At 40.5% G+C, this 13254-nt stretch overlaps 1 protein-coding gene across 3 annotated transcripts in view; it reads left to right on the top strand.

The window, feature by feature from the left end:
- Positions 1 to 13254, top strand: part of ZCCHC17 (zinc finger CCHC-type containing 17) — a 58131-nt gene that overhangs the window by 4119 nt on the left and 40758 nt on the right. For 2 of the 3 annotated variants that reach the window (XM_012765472.3, XM_012765474.3), the window contains one exon: positions 9322 to 9442. The exons of the other annotated variant lie outside the window; for it this stretch is intronic. In XM_012765472.3, coding sequence (XP_012620926.1) covers positions 9377 to 9442 — 66 coding nt within the window. In that variant the 5' untranslated portion in view covers positions 9322 to 9376. Of the gene's footprint in view, positions 1 to 9321; positions 9443 to 13254 lie in introns of those variants that run through there. 3 annotated transcript variants of the gene reach the window in all.

A 13254-nucleotide genomic window follows, 5' to 3' on the forward strand; every position in this document is an offset into this window, starting at 1 on the left:
GGGGTCAAAAGTCTTTTTAAGGGGCATTTAATCTATCTAGGTGAACAAACAGGTATAAAGTCTTTTAGGGGCTAAATTTTAAGTTTTATGAGGTAGTTGTCAATTAACAAATGTATAACAAAAGAGGTATAGTGACTTTATATTTTTTGATTAGTTATGGTGGACTTAAAGGTAGACAGACAGGAGAGAACAGGAAACCTATCTTTAATAAATAGGTTGTTTATAACTATCGGGGCGCATCTTTGGGCAAAGTGCACTTATTGTCTCTGGCTCCCATCCTGTGGGCCATATTTACCTTGTCATGTCTTTTAAGACACAGGCAAGCTTATAGATTTTGAGATATCGGGAAGCCTTTTTGGAAACCATCTCTATTGGAGATTTGAGAGCTCTCCCATGATAGCAGCCTCTAAATAAGTGAACTGTTGAGTTTACATATTTTTTTAGGGCAAAACCCTGTAAACCTTTGTTTTTGTCTTTAATATAGTAATATAGGGTTATATAATAAAATAATGATCTTATGAGCCACATCTCATTAATTTCTTAATCATATTTTCCCAACAAGATCAAATAATGATTCCTGCAGGAATGACTGCCTATTTGCAGACTCCTGATATTGCAATAAACAAGCTATTCAAAGACCATTTGCTCATGGAAATTAACAACTACATTGAAAATAGAATGACAAGAAATCAGCATGGAAACTTTGTGAAGCCTAGCCTGCAAGAGGTTGTGATTTTGGTGAAGAATTCATGGGATAAAATCACTGACAGTGTTGTTACCAATGCACTCCGAACAGGTTACATGGATAAGAGCTACTCATTTAATGAGTGCTCTATTGCTCCACATGAGAGATTGGGGCCAATGGTTCTAATTACAGTCACAAGAAATTCAGGATGGAATTCGGGATTTGGAGAGTTATAATGATGTTCCAGAAGAAGGCGGCTTAACTATATTTGAATAAATGTAGGTTATTGTACCGTACTTAAAAAAAAATAACACATCCCCTGAAAATAAGCCCTAGGGTGTCCTCTTGAGGAAAAATAAATATAAGACCCCGTTTTATTTTGGGGGAAATACGATACATATCCGTCTAGGTATAGGAACGACTGTGGCTTTGGCTTTGTAGCTTCAAACACACTCTATACCCTCTAATGTGTCCTCTCTTACTGAAGAATCTGGGAAGCTAAGAACCATTTTTTACACTCCCTTATACTTTAGAGGAGAACTGAATTTGGAACTGAGTTAAACGTGGAAAGAAGGAGGGTATGAGAAATCCAGTTTTGCTGGCAAATATTATGGTGTTTAGTTTTTCTAGTCAACAGCTTCCTGGTTTGGTGAGAGGTGGAAGTCATAACTTTCTTGGATTATGGCAAAGGCAGTGTTATTTTGTGGGTTAGGAGTTGTTCCTGGATGTTCTGCCAAAGTCTGTTACTATAGTGCTTCCAATAATTTTGGAAACCACATAATACCTGGCAATAAATCCCTTTCTGCATAACCTAACTATAGTGGGTTCTGTTGTCTGCAACTGTCCCCCACCAGGCTAGAGGTATTGCCAGAGAGGTAAGCTCTAAAGACAGAGTTAAAGGGAATTTTAGGGTATTATTGGAATGATGGATTATGGAATCTAAACTGAATTAGAAAAGTGAAGAAAAAGAGGAGGGCTGATAGAGTGGAAGAAAAATAGAGGCCAATAGATCAGGGTTCTAATGAGATCAAAGAACTGTATTCTATTAGAAGACTTCCGTTTATCCTAAAAGAACCTACTTAGTTGTCATCTCTTAAGCTTTCTGGCTTGACACTGTAGTGTAATTGGTCATCATTATCCCTACCAGACCAAGAAGTCTTTGAGGATAGGGACTATATTGAAAAGAGTGGTTTAGTGGCAAGTGTGTGTGTCCCTTGGAATGGTCTAAGTCTTTGTCTTTTTGTAGCTATGTGGTTTTGGACAAGTTATTTCATTCTTGTAAAACAGGATAACCTACTTTGTAGAATAGGGGTTTTTTTTGTTGTTTTGTTTTTTTGTTTTGAGAAAAAGCCTTGCTCTGTTGCCTGGGCTAGAGTGCCATGGTGTCAGCCTAGCTCACAGCAACCTCAAACTCCTGGGCTCAAGTGATCCTCCTGCCTCAGTCTCCTGATTAGCTGGGACTACAGGCATGTGCCACCATGCATGGCAAATTTTTTCTATATAGTTTTAGTTGTCCAATTAATTTCTTTCTATTTTTAGTAGAGATGGAGTCTTGTTCTTGCTTAGGCTGGTTTCGAACTCCTGACCTCAAGTGATCCTCCCGCCTCAGCCTCCCAGAGTGCTAGGATTATAGGCCTGAGCCACCGTGCCCACATTCATTTTTATTTTTCTCTCTCTTTTTTTAAATCCACTGTCAGAGTAGTGTCTTCATTTTTAAAATGGCATTAATAAGGTCCATCTTATGGGGTGATCAAGAAGACAAATTAGTTAAGACAAGTAAAGCTCTTAGATTAATACATGGCAAATATGAAGCACTCAAATATTAGCAGTTAGTATTATGGGACTTTGAAAAGACCTTAGGGATAATTGACGGAAAGAGTAGTGTGGAGTAGTAGAGTAAGTACTGGTCCTGGGGTCTAGTACCATTGTTGCTAACTGTGAGCAGCCTTTGTCAAACCACTTGGCTTCTCTTAGCCTCAGTTTCAGTGAATTAAGAGTAATGGGGTAATCCTAGCACTCTGGGAGGCCAAGGTGGGCGGATTGCTCGAGGTCAGGAGTTTGAAACCAGCCTGAGCAAGACCCTGTCTCTACTAAAAATAGAAAGAAATTAATTGACCAACTAAAAATATATATACAGGCCAGGTGCAGTGGCTCACGCCTGAAATCCTAGCACTTTGGGAGGCCGAGGCGGGCGGTTTGCTCAAGGTCAGAAGTTCGAAACCAGCCTGAGCGAGACCCCATCTCTACCCAAAATAGAAAGAAATTAATTAACCAACTAAAAATATATAGAAAAAATTAGCCGAACATGGTGGCACATGCCTGTAGTCCCAGCTATTTGGGAGGCTGAGGCAGTAGGATCGCTTGAGCCCAGAAGATTGAGGTTGCTGTGAGCTAGGCTGATGCTACGGCACTCACTCTAGCCTAGTGAGACTCTGTCTCAAAAAAAAAAAAAAATGTAAGCTCTGAGCCAGTTCAGTGGCTCATGCCCATAATCCTAGCACTCTGGGAGGCCTAGGCGGGAGGATTGCTCAAGATCAGGAGTTTGAAACCAGCCTGAGCAAGAGTGAGACCCCATCTCTACTAAAAATAGAAAGAAATTAATTGGCCAACTAAAAATATATAGAAAAAATTAGCTGGGCATGGTGGCACATGCCTGTAGGCCCAGCTACTTGGGAGGCTGAGGCAGTAGGATCACTTGAGCCCAGGGGTTTGAGGTTGCTGTGAGCTAGGTTGATGCCACAGCACTATAGCCTGGGGAACAGAGTGAGACTGTGACTCCAAAAAAAAAAAGAATGTAGGCTCTGGAGTCATTATTCTGTGTCTGTTCATAATCCTAGTATTTTTAATTAGCTTACTTTCAGTTGTGACACAGATGAAATATAAATAAAAATTCCCTTAACTCCCTTAGAGATTTAGCCAATTATCCAAATAAACTTAATAACAATAAAAATCTTGACCAGGTTGGTAAGGTGACACATTAAATGAAGTTCCAAAGGCTATAAAGTATCGTGCCAATTTAATATTGTTCTTTAAACTTCTCATTGCTTGGGGATGGGAGGACAGGTTGTGTGGAGTTTTTTCCCCCAATTGCATGCATGCTTTGTGTGTGTGTGTGTGTGTGTGTGTGTGTGTGTGAGATAGAGTCTTCCTCTATTTCCCTGGCTAGAGTGCAGTGGCATCATTGCAGCTCACTGCAACCTCAAACTCCTGGGCTCAAGGGATTTTCCTGCCCCAGCCTCCTGAGTAGCTGGGACAATAGACACGCATCACCATGCCTGCCTAATTTTTCTATTTTTTGTAGAGACATGGTCTTACTCTTGCTTAGGCCGGTCTCAAACTCGTGAGCTCAAACAGTCCTCCAGCCTTGGCCTTCCAGAGTGCTGGGCTTACAGGACTGAGCCACTATGCCTGGCCAACACTTTTTAAAAAACTTTGAAATAGTCACAAAATTATGGAAGTATAAATAACTTTTTTTTCTGAATTATTTGAGTTAAACTGTTGACCTGATACTTCTTGTTTTTCTACAAACATGGACATTCTCATACATAACCACAATAATCATAAAATTATTATTGTATTACTTTTCTAATCCTCAGGCCCCACCTCTCCATTCTTGAGTCCCCATTTTGGCGGGACTGCTCCAGTGTGTGGATGCCTTTATCACCCTACTCTTCCTCACACTCTTTGCAGATTCCCTCCTTACCCCAGAGTAGGCTCTGACTTCACTCTGGCCCACCATTTGCCCTGCTGTGCCTCCCACTTCCACCCCCACTTTCCTTGCTCTGCCCCTCATTTTGGGAAGAGAATGGCTAGTAACTGGCCCCTTATTGCTTCCCTATACAAAACAATTGTTTAAAACATTCAAGTGAAATGAAGCCCTTGTATTCTGCTTTCAGGACAATTGTAAGGCAACTCCAAATGGTATACCTCAATCCTCGTCAATTTTCTTGTTCTTTTAAGTCTACGAATGTGGTGCTATCCGACTGGACTATATTTATCTCAATGTTTTATAAACTTTTTGAATGTAGCAGAACTCCTTTTTTTCCCCAAATGAAATCTTACACAGAAGCTTAATATGTAAACTGGATCAAGGCATAATACATGTTATAGTAGGCACCTGTCTGGTAATTCCCACCCATCTCTCTCCTTTTGCCACTATGGCCTACCCCAAGGCTGGGAGGGTCAGTGGGAATCAGCACTAATCGACCTCTGCCTAATTACTGTGGAGAAGATACTACCTGCCCAACTGCTCTGAGTGGGACTTCCCTCAACTGTAGTTTCTTTAGGGGTTCTGCTCCCTCCAGTTTTGGTATGGAGGCTCTTGTTTCATTAGCCAGCCTAGGAGCCAGCCTCTTTGGTTTTCTTGAACCCTAGGGTGACCTAGATATTTCAGAGTTGACATTTAAAAAATAAACTTGAATTAACTGAGGAGCCTCTGATAACCACCATAGAATCCTAGGTTTCTACAGAACATAATTTGAAAAAAGATTTAAATACCATGTTTTAAAATGGCAACCATCTACTTTCCTGATATGTAAAACTTGTTATAATAGTCTATTGTTTGGGGGAGATATGTTCTAAGACCTCAGTGGATCCCTGAAACTGGATGGGACTGAACCCGATTGCTGTCAGTATAAATATGTTTGTGTTCATATCTCCACCCACAAATTTAATGCTTTTTCCATTTTTTTTTTTTTTTTTTTCAGACAGAGTCTCACTCTGTTGCCCACAGGCTAGAATGCTGTGGCATCAGCCTAGCTCACAGCAACCTCAAACTCCTGGGCTCAAGCAACCCTGCCTCAGCCTCCCAAGTAACTGGGACTACAGGCATGTGCCACCATGCCCAGCTAATTTTTTCTATATATTTTTGGTTGGCCAATTAATTTCTTTCTGTTTCTAGTAGAGATGGGGTCTCTCTCTTGCTCAGGTTGGTTTGGAACTCCTGACCTTGAGCGATCCTCCCGCCTCGGCCTCCCAGAGTGCTAGGATTACAGGCGTGCGCCACCACCCCCAGCCATCCATCTTAACTAAGCATTTATCATGTAGTGAGGCTGTAACATCTGCAGTTTGAGGCACAACAGTAAAACTAGCATGAATTTCTTTTTCCTTCATAATTTCACACATAGTAGATTTGTTTTGGCAGTAGATCTTAGCAAGCCCAGCATACAATTTTATTTTTCAAGTTGAGAACTTTTACCTTTTCACTTAAAGGAAGCAGTTTATAGCTTCTCTTTGACATATCTGAATGGCCAGCATGACTATTGGGCTTTGGGGTTATTATTTAGTAAAATAAGGGTTACTTGAAAACAAGCACTCCAATACTATGACAGTCAATCTGATAACCGAGAGGGCTACTAAGTGACTAATGGGCGGGTAGCATATACAGCATGGATATGCTGGATAAGGGAATGATTCATGTTCCTAGGTAGGCCAAGGTGAGATGGTGCGAAATTTCATTATGCTGCTCAGAACAATGTGTATTTTTTAATTTAAGAATTATTTATTTCTGGAATTTTTTTTTTTTTTTTTTTTTTTTTTTTTGAGACAGAGTCTTGCTCTGTTGCCCGGGCTAGAGTGCCATGGCATCAGCCTAGCTCACAGCAACCTCAAACTCTTGGGCTCAAGCAATTCTTTTGCCTCAGCCTCCCGAGTAGCTAGTATTACAGGCATTTGCCACCATGGCTGGCTAATTTTTTCTGTATATTTTTAGTTGTCTGGCTAATTTCTTTCTATTTTTAGTAGAGATGGGGTCTCACTCTTCCTAAGGCTGGTCTCAAATTCCTGAGCTCAAGTGATCATCCTGCCTTGGCCTCCCAGAGTGCTAGGATTACAGGCATGAGCCACTGGACCCCGACTCTTTTTTTTTTTTTGAGGACATATTCTTGCTCTGTTGCCCAGGCTAGAGTGCAGTGGCAGAATCATAGCTCACCACAACCTCCAACTCCTGGGATCATGCAGTCCTTCTACCTTAGCCTCTTGAGTAGCTGGGAGTACAGGTATGTACCACCATACCTGGCTAATTTTTAAATTTTTGGTAGAGAGGGGTCTATGTTGCTCAGGCTGATCTTGAACTCCTGGCCTTAAGTGCTTCTCCCACCTTACCCTCCTGAACTGCTGGGATTTCAGGCATGAGCCATTGTGCTTGGCCTGGCATTTTGCATTTAATATATTTGGACCACAGTGGACTGTGGATAACTGAACCCCTGGAAAGTGAAACTGTGGATAAGTGGGACTACTATACTGTTATATTTTAGGTTTTGTATCAAAACTGCATGCCAGTTTCATTCTTGAATAATTGCATAGGGCTTCTCAGGTTACTGTTATACTAGAGGAGTAAACGGGGGAGCTTTAAACATAGCTTTTTATATGCTTTTCACAGCAGAAGTCTGAAAGGAACAAATAAGTTCATTTCTGCTTTTATTGCTCTTTTCATGACCTTAGTGTGGAGAGGAACAGATAATAGACTGAGATGTTTGAGCCCAATTCATATGCCCTAGCTGCTGGTGCCTCTGGATTCTGTACCTCACTAAGGTTCCAGGTATTGGAGGAATAATAAAGGTCTCTTGATAGAACCATTGACCTCAGATTAATAACTCCTGTTCTAGCATGGGAGGTGAGGGATGCTGGGCAGAGAAAGGGAAGGGCTAGAGATGAGACTGCATAGCTGGGGAGTGGCAGAAGCAGGATTTGTATGAGCCATTTCTCAAGAACTGACAAATCTGCCTCTATTCTCTCTATGTACTTTTAATAAAGTAATAAAAAGACACTTCTAGCTGACCTAAGCAGAAAAGGGCTAGTTTATCATAAGGATACAAGATTTTCTTATGGAACTTGAAGAAAGAAATGTTCCTGGGGTCATAGGATGATACTAGAACAAGAGTTTGGAAGTCTGACAGGATTTTCTTTCATTTCTGTTTCAAGCGAGGCTGTCCACTTAATGGATGGTCATCGTAAATCAGGAAGACTTGCGAACAGTAGGACACAAAATCATCATCTGAAAGTAAGAGGGAGCAGTGGGGGTTCAGGAGAGAAGAAAATATTCGCCTATGAAAACCTTAGAAAAGTAGTTTCAGGTCTTATTGGTGCCAAGTGTAATTGGGAGGAAAAAGAGAACTAAGAATAGTACCCTTAGGTTTATCTTTATCTAGCAGTGATTTACCATCAGAGTAAAGGGATGTGGTTAATAGCCACTGGATTGCTAGCTTCCTCTCTGTTTACAAGCAGGAGGCTGAGCAAGGGTGTCTGTCAGGACCCTTACAACTTCAAAGCTCTAAGTTTTGCTTCTTAGGCAGCATCAGCATTACCTGGCAGCTGGTTGAAAATGTACAATCTTGGGTACCACCTCAGGTAACTGAACTGCAATCTGCATTTTAACATAATTCATAAATGGTTAAATGAATTTTGTACATCCAACAATGGATTATTATGTAGGCATTAAAAAAGTGTGTGTGTATGGTTTGATCATAATATATTAAGAAAATAATGATTAATGATTTCATGATTCCCTTAAAAAAACACTTATATGTATTAAAAAATCTGAAAGAATATAAACCAAATTGAATTGTGGATGATTTTAGTTTCTTCATTATTAATGTATTACCTGGACTTTAAAAATATGTGTTTTATCTCTGGAAGGCTTGTGTGACTAAAAAATAAAAATAAAAAAAAAAAATTAAAAAAAAAAAAAATATGTGTTTTAATTTTATAGGGGAAAAAAACAAGCTCTCCTCTGTCTTTTTTTTTTTGAGACAGAGTCTCACTCGGTTGCCCTGAGTAGAGTGCTGTGCCATCAGAGTAACTCACAGCAACCTCAAACTCCTGAGCTTAAGTGATCCTCTTGCCTCAGCCTTCCAAGTAGCTGGGACTACAGGCAGTGTGCCATGATACCCCACTAATTTTTCTATTTTTAGTAGAGATGGGGTCTTGCTTCTGCTGGGGCTTATCTCCAACTCCTGAGCTCAAGCTTTCCTCCCACCTTGGCCTCCCAGAGTGCTAGGATTACAGGTGTGAGCCACCGTGCCTGGCCTCCTCTGTGTCTTTTGAAGTCACTTTGGATTTATTACTACTGCCTAGTGTAGTGGTTAAGAGCATGGACTCTGGAGACAGCCAGGATTTTACTACCATTTGCTGGCTTTTTGACATAGGCTTAGTAATTTGACTTCTGGTCTCTCTTCTATATAATAATAACAGAAACTACATCTTGAGAGTTTTGAGAATTAAATGAGACACAGCATGTCCAGTGCTTAGCATAGTGCCTGGACATAGTAAGTGCATGATAAATGTTAGCCCTTATTACTATTATTCCATTTTTTTAAGATTCATTTATACACACTCCTCCCCCAACTCCCCCAAAATTCTTCCCATGGCAAAACAATAAAATAAAAAATAGCAATAAAAAAACCAAACAATAAAACCAGTGGTTTGATAGCCTTGAATAAGTAACAAATTGTAAAGAAGTAAGATCAAGGTTTCTAAAACTCCCCACAATTAGAACAGACAAAAGAAATTTGGATAAAAGTACATGGTGTTAAATCTAATGCTGTTATTCCTTAAAGATTGGCTGTGGACTGTCTACACATTCATTTTTTCTTTAATGCAGATATCTCTCTCATTGTTGTCTAATTTCTTTTTGATAGGACTCTTGAATTAGTTTTAGCAGAAGAGAAATGGAGGAGCCATAGAACATTAAGGATGAATTCAGGAAGGCCTGAGACCATGGAAAACTTGCCTGCTCTCTACACTATTTTCCAAGGAGAGGTATGTTCTTTTGTGCTTTGAAAGCCATTTATGTTAATGATAGATTGAGAGTGAAAAGCAACTGGATTTTTTTTTTTTTTTTTTTTTTTGAGACAGAGTCTCACTTTGTTGCCCAGGCTAGAGTGAGTGCTGTGGTGTCAGCCTAGCTCACAGCAACCTCAATCTCCTGGGCTCAAGCGATCCTTCTGCCTCAGCCTCCCGAGTAGCTGGGACTACAGGCATGCGCCACCATGCCCGGCTAATTTTTTTCTATATATATTAGTTGGCCAATTAATTTCTTTCTATTTATAGTAGAGACGGGGTCTCGCTCTTGCTCAGACTGGTTTTGAACTCCTGACCTCGAGCAATCCGCCCGCCTTGGCCTCCCAGAGTGCTAGGATTATAGGCGTGAGCCACTGCGCCTGGCCAAGCAGCTGGATTTGATGCCCCTGTCCACTTGAGACTCTGTTGAGCATTATAGATTAAATGGGAAGGGCTAGTGGAGCATCTGGCTACCACTTACAGCTCTGCTAAGCTCCAAACATCTAACTGCATATTTCACATCTTCGTTTGGATACTTCATGGCATCTCTAGTTTATGTTCTAAAGTGAGTTGTTCATTTTCTCACCGCTGTGGTTTCAATGTTTACTTTAAAAAGCACATGTTGGAAACTTAATTCCCAATGCAGTATTGTTGGGCGGTGGGGCCTAAAGGGAGGTGTTTAGCTACCCTCATGAATGGATTAATGCTAATTATAAAAGGGCTCGAGGTTGTAAGTTTTATCTCTTGCTCTCCTCTTGCCCTCTTGCTTTCTGTCATGGGATGATGCAGCAAAAAGGCTCTTGCCATATGCTGGCACTTCAGTCTTGGACTTCCCAGTCTCCAGAACCATGAGCCGAATAAATTTTCTTTTCTTTATAAATTATCTAGTCTCTGGTATTCTGTTATAGAAACTCAAATGGTCAAAGACACCCAGCAATTCTATTCTTCTCCATCTCAGCAAATAGAACCATTTCTTTTTCTTTCTTTTTTTTTTTTTTTGGAGACAGAGTCTCACTCTGTTGCCTGGGCTAGAGTGCCATGGTGTCAGGCTAGCTCACAGCAACCTCAAACTCCTGGGCTCAAGCAATCCTTCTGCCTCAGCCTCCCAAGCAGTGCCACTGTGTCTGGCTAATTTTTTCTATTTTTAGTTGTTTGGCTAATTTCTATTTATAGTAGAGATGAGATCTCAGTCTTGCTCAGGCTGGTCTCGAACTCCTGAGCTCAAACAACCCTCCTGCCTCGCCCTCCCAGAGTGCTAGGATTACAGGCGTGAGCCACGTGCCCAGCCAAATAGAACCATTATCTGTTCAGGAATTCATGCTAGACAGCTGAGTATCATCCTTGATTTCTCTTCTTGATCTCATCTTGATTTTCCCTTCCCCTTCAGTTTATCCACAAATCCTAATTCTATCTCCAGCCTATGTATTTCTTTATCCCCTTGGCACCCATTAGTTCAAGCTCTCCATCTCTTGCCTGGCCCTTACTGAGATCTCTACTTCTATTATAACCCTTCTCTAATCTGTTCTTCACATTAAAGCCAGAATAACATTTTAAAAACAGATTGGTTCAGAATCATTTTATGGCACATAAAAAAACTCTAAAACCCCAGATTGGACATACTGCTTTCTCACAGCTCTTCAGAGGCCTCTCATAATTGAATACAAACTCATTTTCATGGCCCTTCCATGACTTGGCCTCTGCTTGATAATGTTGTTTTGTTCTACCCCACTCATAGTCCAGCCACACTGGCCTCCTTATAGCTCTGAATCTTGTAAGCTCTTACTTTCTCTTCTGGACTTTTGTACATGCTGTTTGTGTTAGTTTAGTTAGTCTGTTTGTGCTGCTATAACAAAATACCTGAGACTGGTAATTTATAAAGAACAGAAATTTATTTCTCACAGTTCTACAAGGCTGAGAAGTCCAAGATCATGGCACTGCCAGATTAGGTGTCTGGTAAGGGCTGCTCTCTGCTTCCAAGATGGAGCCTTACTGCTCCGTCTTACAGAGGGAACAACTGCTATGTCCTCACATGACAGAAGGGACAGAAGGAGCAAACATAAACCCTTTTTATAAGGCACTAATTCATTCATGAGGGCAGAGCCTTCATGGCCTAATCATCTCCTAAAGGACCCGCCTCTTAATATCATTACATTGGGGGATTAAGAGGTGGGGCCTTTGAGGATGTGATTAAATTACAAGGGCTCTGTGCTTATGAATGGGATGCCCTTATAAAAGAGGCTTCAGAGAGTTGCCTGGCTCCTCTATTTCTTCTGCCATGTGAAGACATAGCAATGAGGTGCCATTTTGGAAGCAGAGAATGAACCCTTATCAGACACCAATCTTCTGGTGCTTTGATCTTGAACTGCCCAGCCTCCAGAACTGTGGGAAATAAACTTCTGTTATTATAAATTATGTAGTCTATGGGGAAAGAGGAAGAGTGCTCTGTCTATGATATCTAGTCTATGGTATTTTGTTATAGCAGCAAGAATGGATTAAGTCACTGTTCCTTCTATCCACTTTCCCACTTTAGGTCTCAGCCCTAACGTCTACTCAGAGATTTTTTATCCATCGTAAATAAATGGGTTCATCCTGTATTGAATTGTGTACTTGCTTAATGTCTGTGTTTTTCATAAGATGCAAAGCTGTATGAGAGTAGAACTTTGTCTATTTTGTTGTATATGTTTTTTGTTTTTTTTTTTTTGAGACAGAGCCTTGCTGTTTTGCTAAGCTAGTGTGTGGTGGCACCATTATAGTTCACAGCAACCTCAAATTCCTGGGCTCAAGTGATCTTCCTGCCTCAGCCTCCTGAGTAGCTAAGACTATAAGAGTGTGCCACCATACCCTGCTAATTTTTTTTATTTTTTGTAGAGAGGGGGTCTTACTACGTTGCTCAGGCTGGCCTCCCAAAATGCTAGGATTACAGGTGTGAACTCCTACCTCCAGCCTAATATTGTATATCTCAATCTTAGGTGGGTAGGTAGAAAATGGTAGATGCTTGATACATTTTTGATGACTGAATGATCAACCTTTGAAGGAAAAGGCATTGTATTTATTTAGAGAGCAAAGGGTTTGGAACCAGACAGAATCTGTATTCTGTCCCAGCTTCTTTACTTACTGTATGTTCTTTGGGACTGTCACTTAATCTCTTTGATTCTGTTTTCTCATTAAATGGAAATAATAATTACTTCCACAAGATTACAATGCCTGAGACATAGGAATTCATTAACATTTTCTCCCTACTCATGAAGTGAAAGTAAAGCTAAAAATTATATTCAGTGTCTTATGAGTACCTATAGTATTTTAACAGTATCATTCATATTTGGCATTCATACTTGCTTTATGTTTGACAAAAGTTTTACCTCCTAATAATGTGAGGTCTTTGAGGGTAGACTTTGTGACTGTAAGTTGGTTATAGATAATTGTAGTTTTTGGCTTCTGTTAAGTTGATCCCAACTTGTAATATAATAGCCAAAATACAAAGAATAATAACATTTCAACAAATAGCAAACAGCTCTGCTCTTCAGAGGCTCTGTCCTTTTTCTTTTTTTTTTTTTTGAGACAGAGTCTCGCTTTGTTGCTCAGGCTAGAGTGAGTGCCATGGCGTCAGCAAGCGCACAGCTACCTCAAACTCCTGGGCTCAAGCAATCCTCCTGCCTCAGCCTCCCGAGTAGCTGGAACTACAGGCATGCGCTACCATGCCAGGCTAATTTTTTCTATATATATTAGTTGGCCAATTAATTTCTTTCTATTTTATACTAGAGACGGGGCCTCGCTCTTCTTGCTCAGGCTGG

The sequence above is a fragment of the Microcebus murinus genome, chromosome 2, assembly GCF_040939455.1.
Source record: "Microcebus murinus isolate Inina chromosome 2, M.murinus_Inina_mat1.0, whole genome shotgun sequence".
Taxonomy (NCBI): Eukaryota; Metazoa; Chordata; class Mammalia; order Primates; family Cheirogaleidae; genus Microcebus; species Microcebus murinus.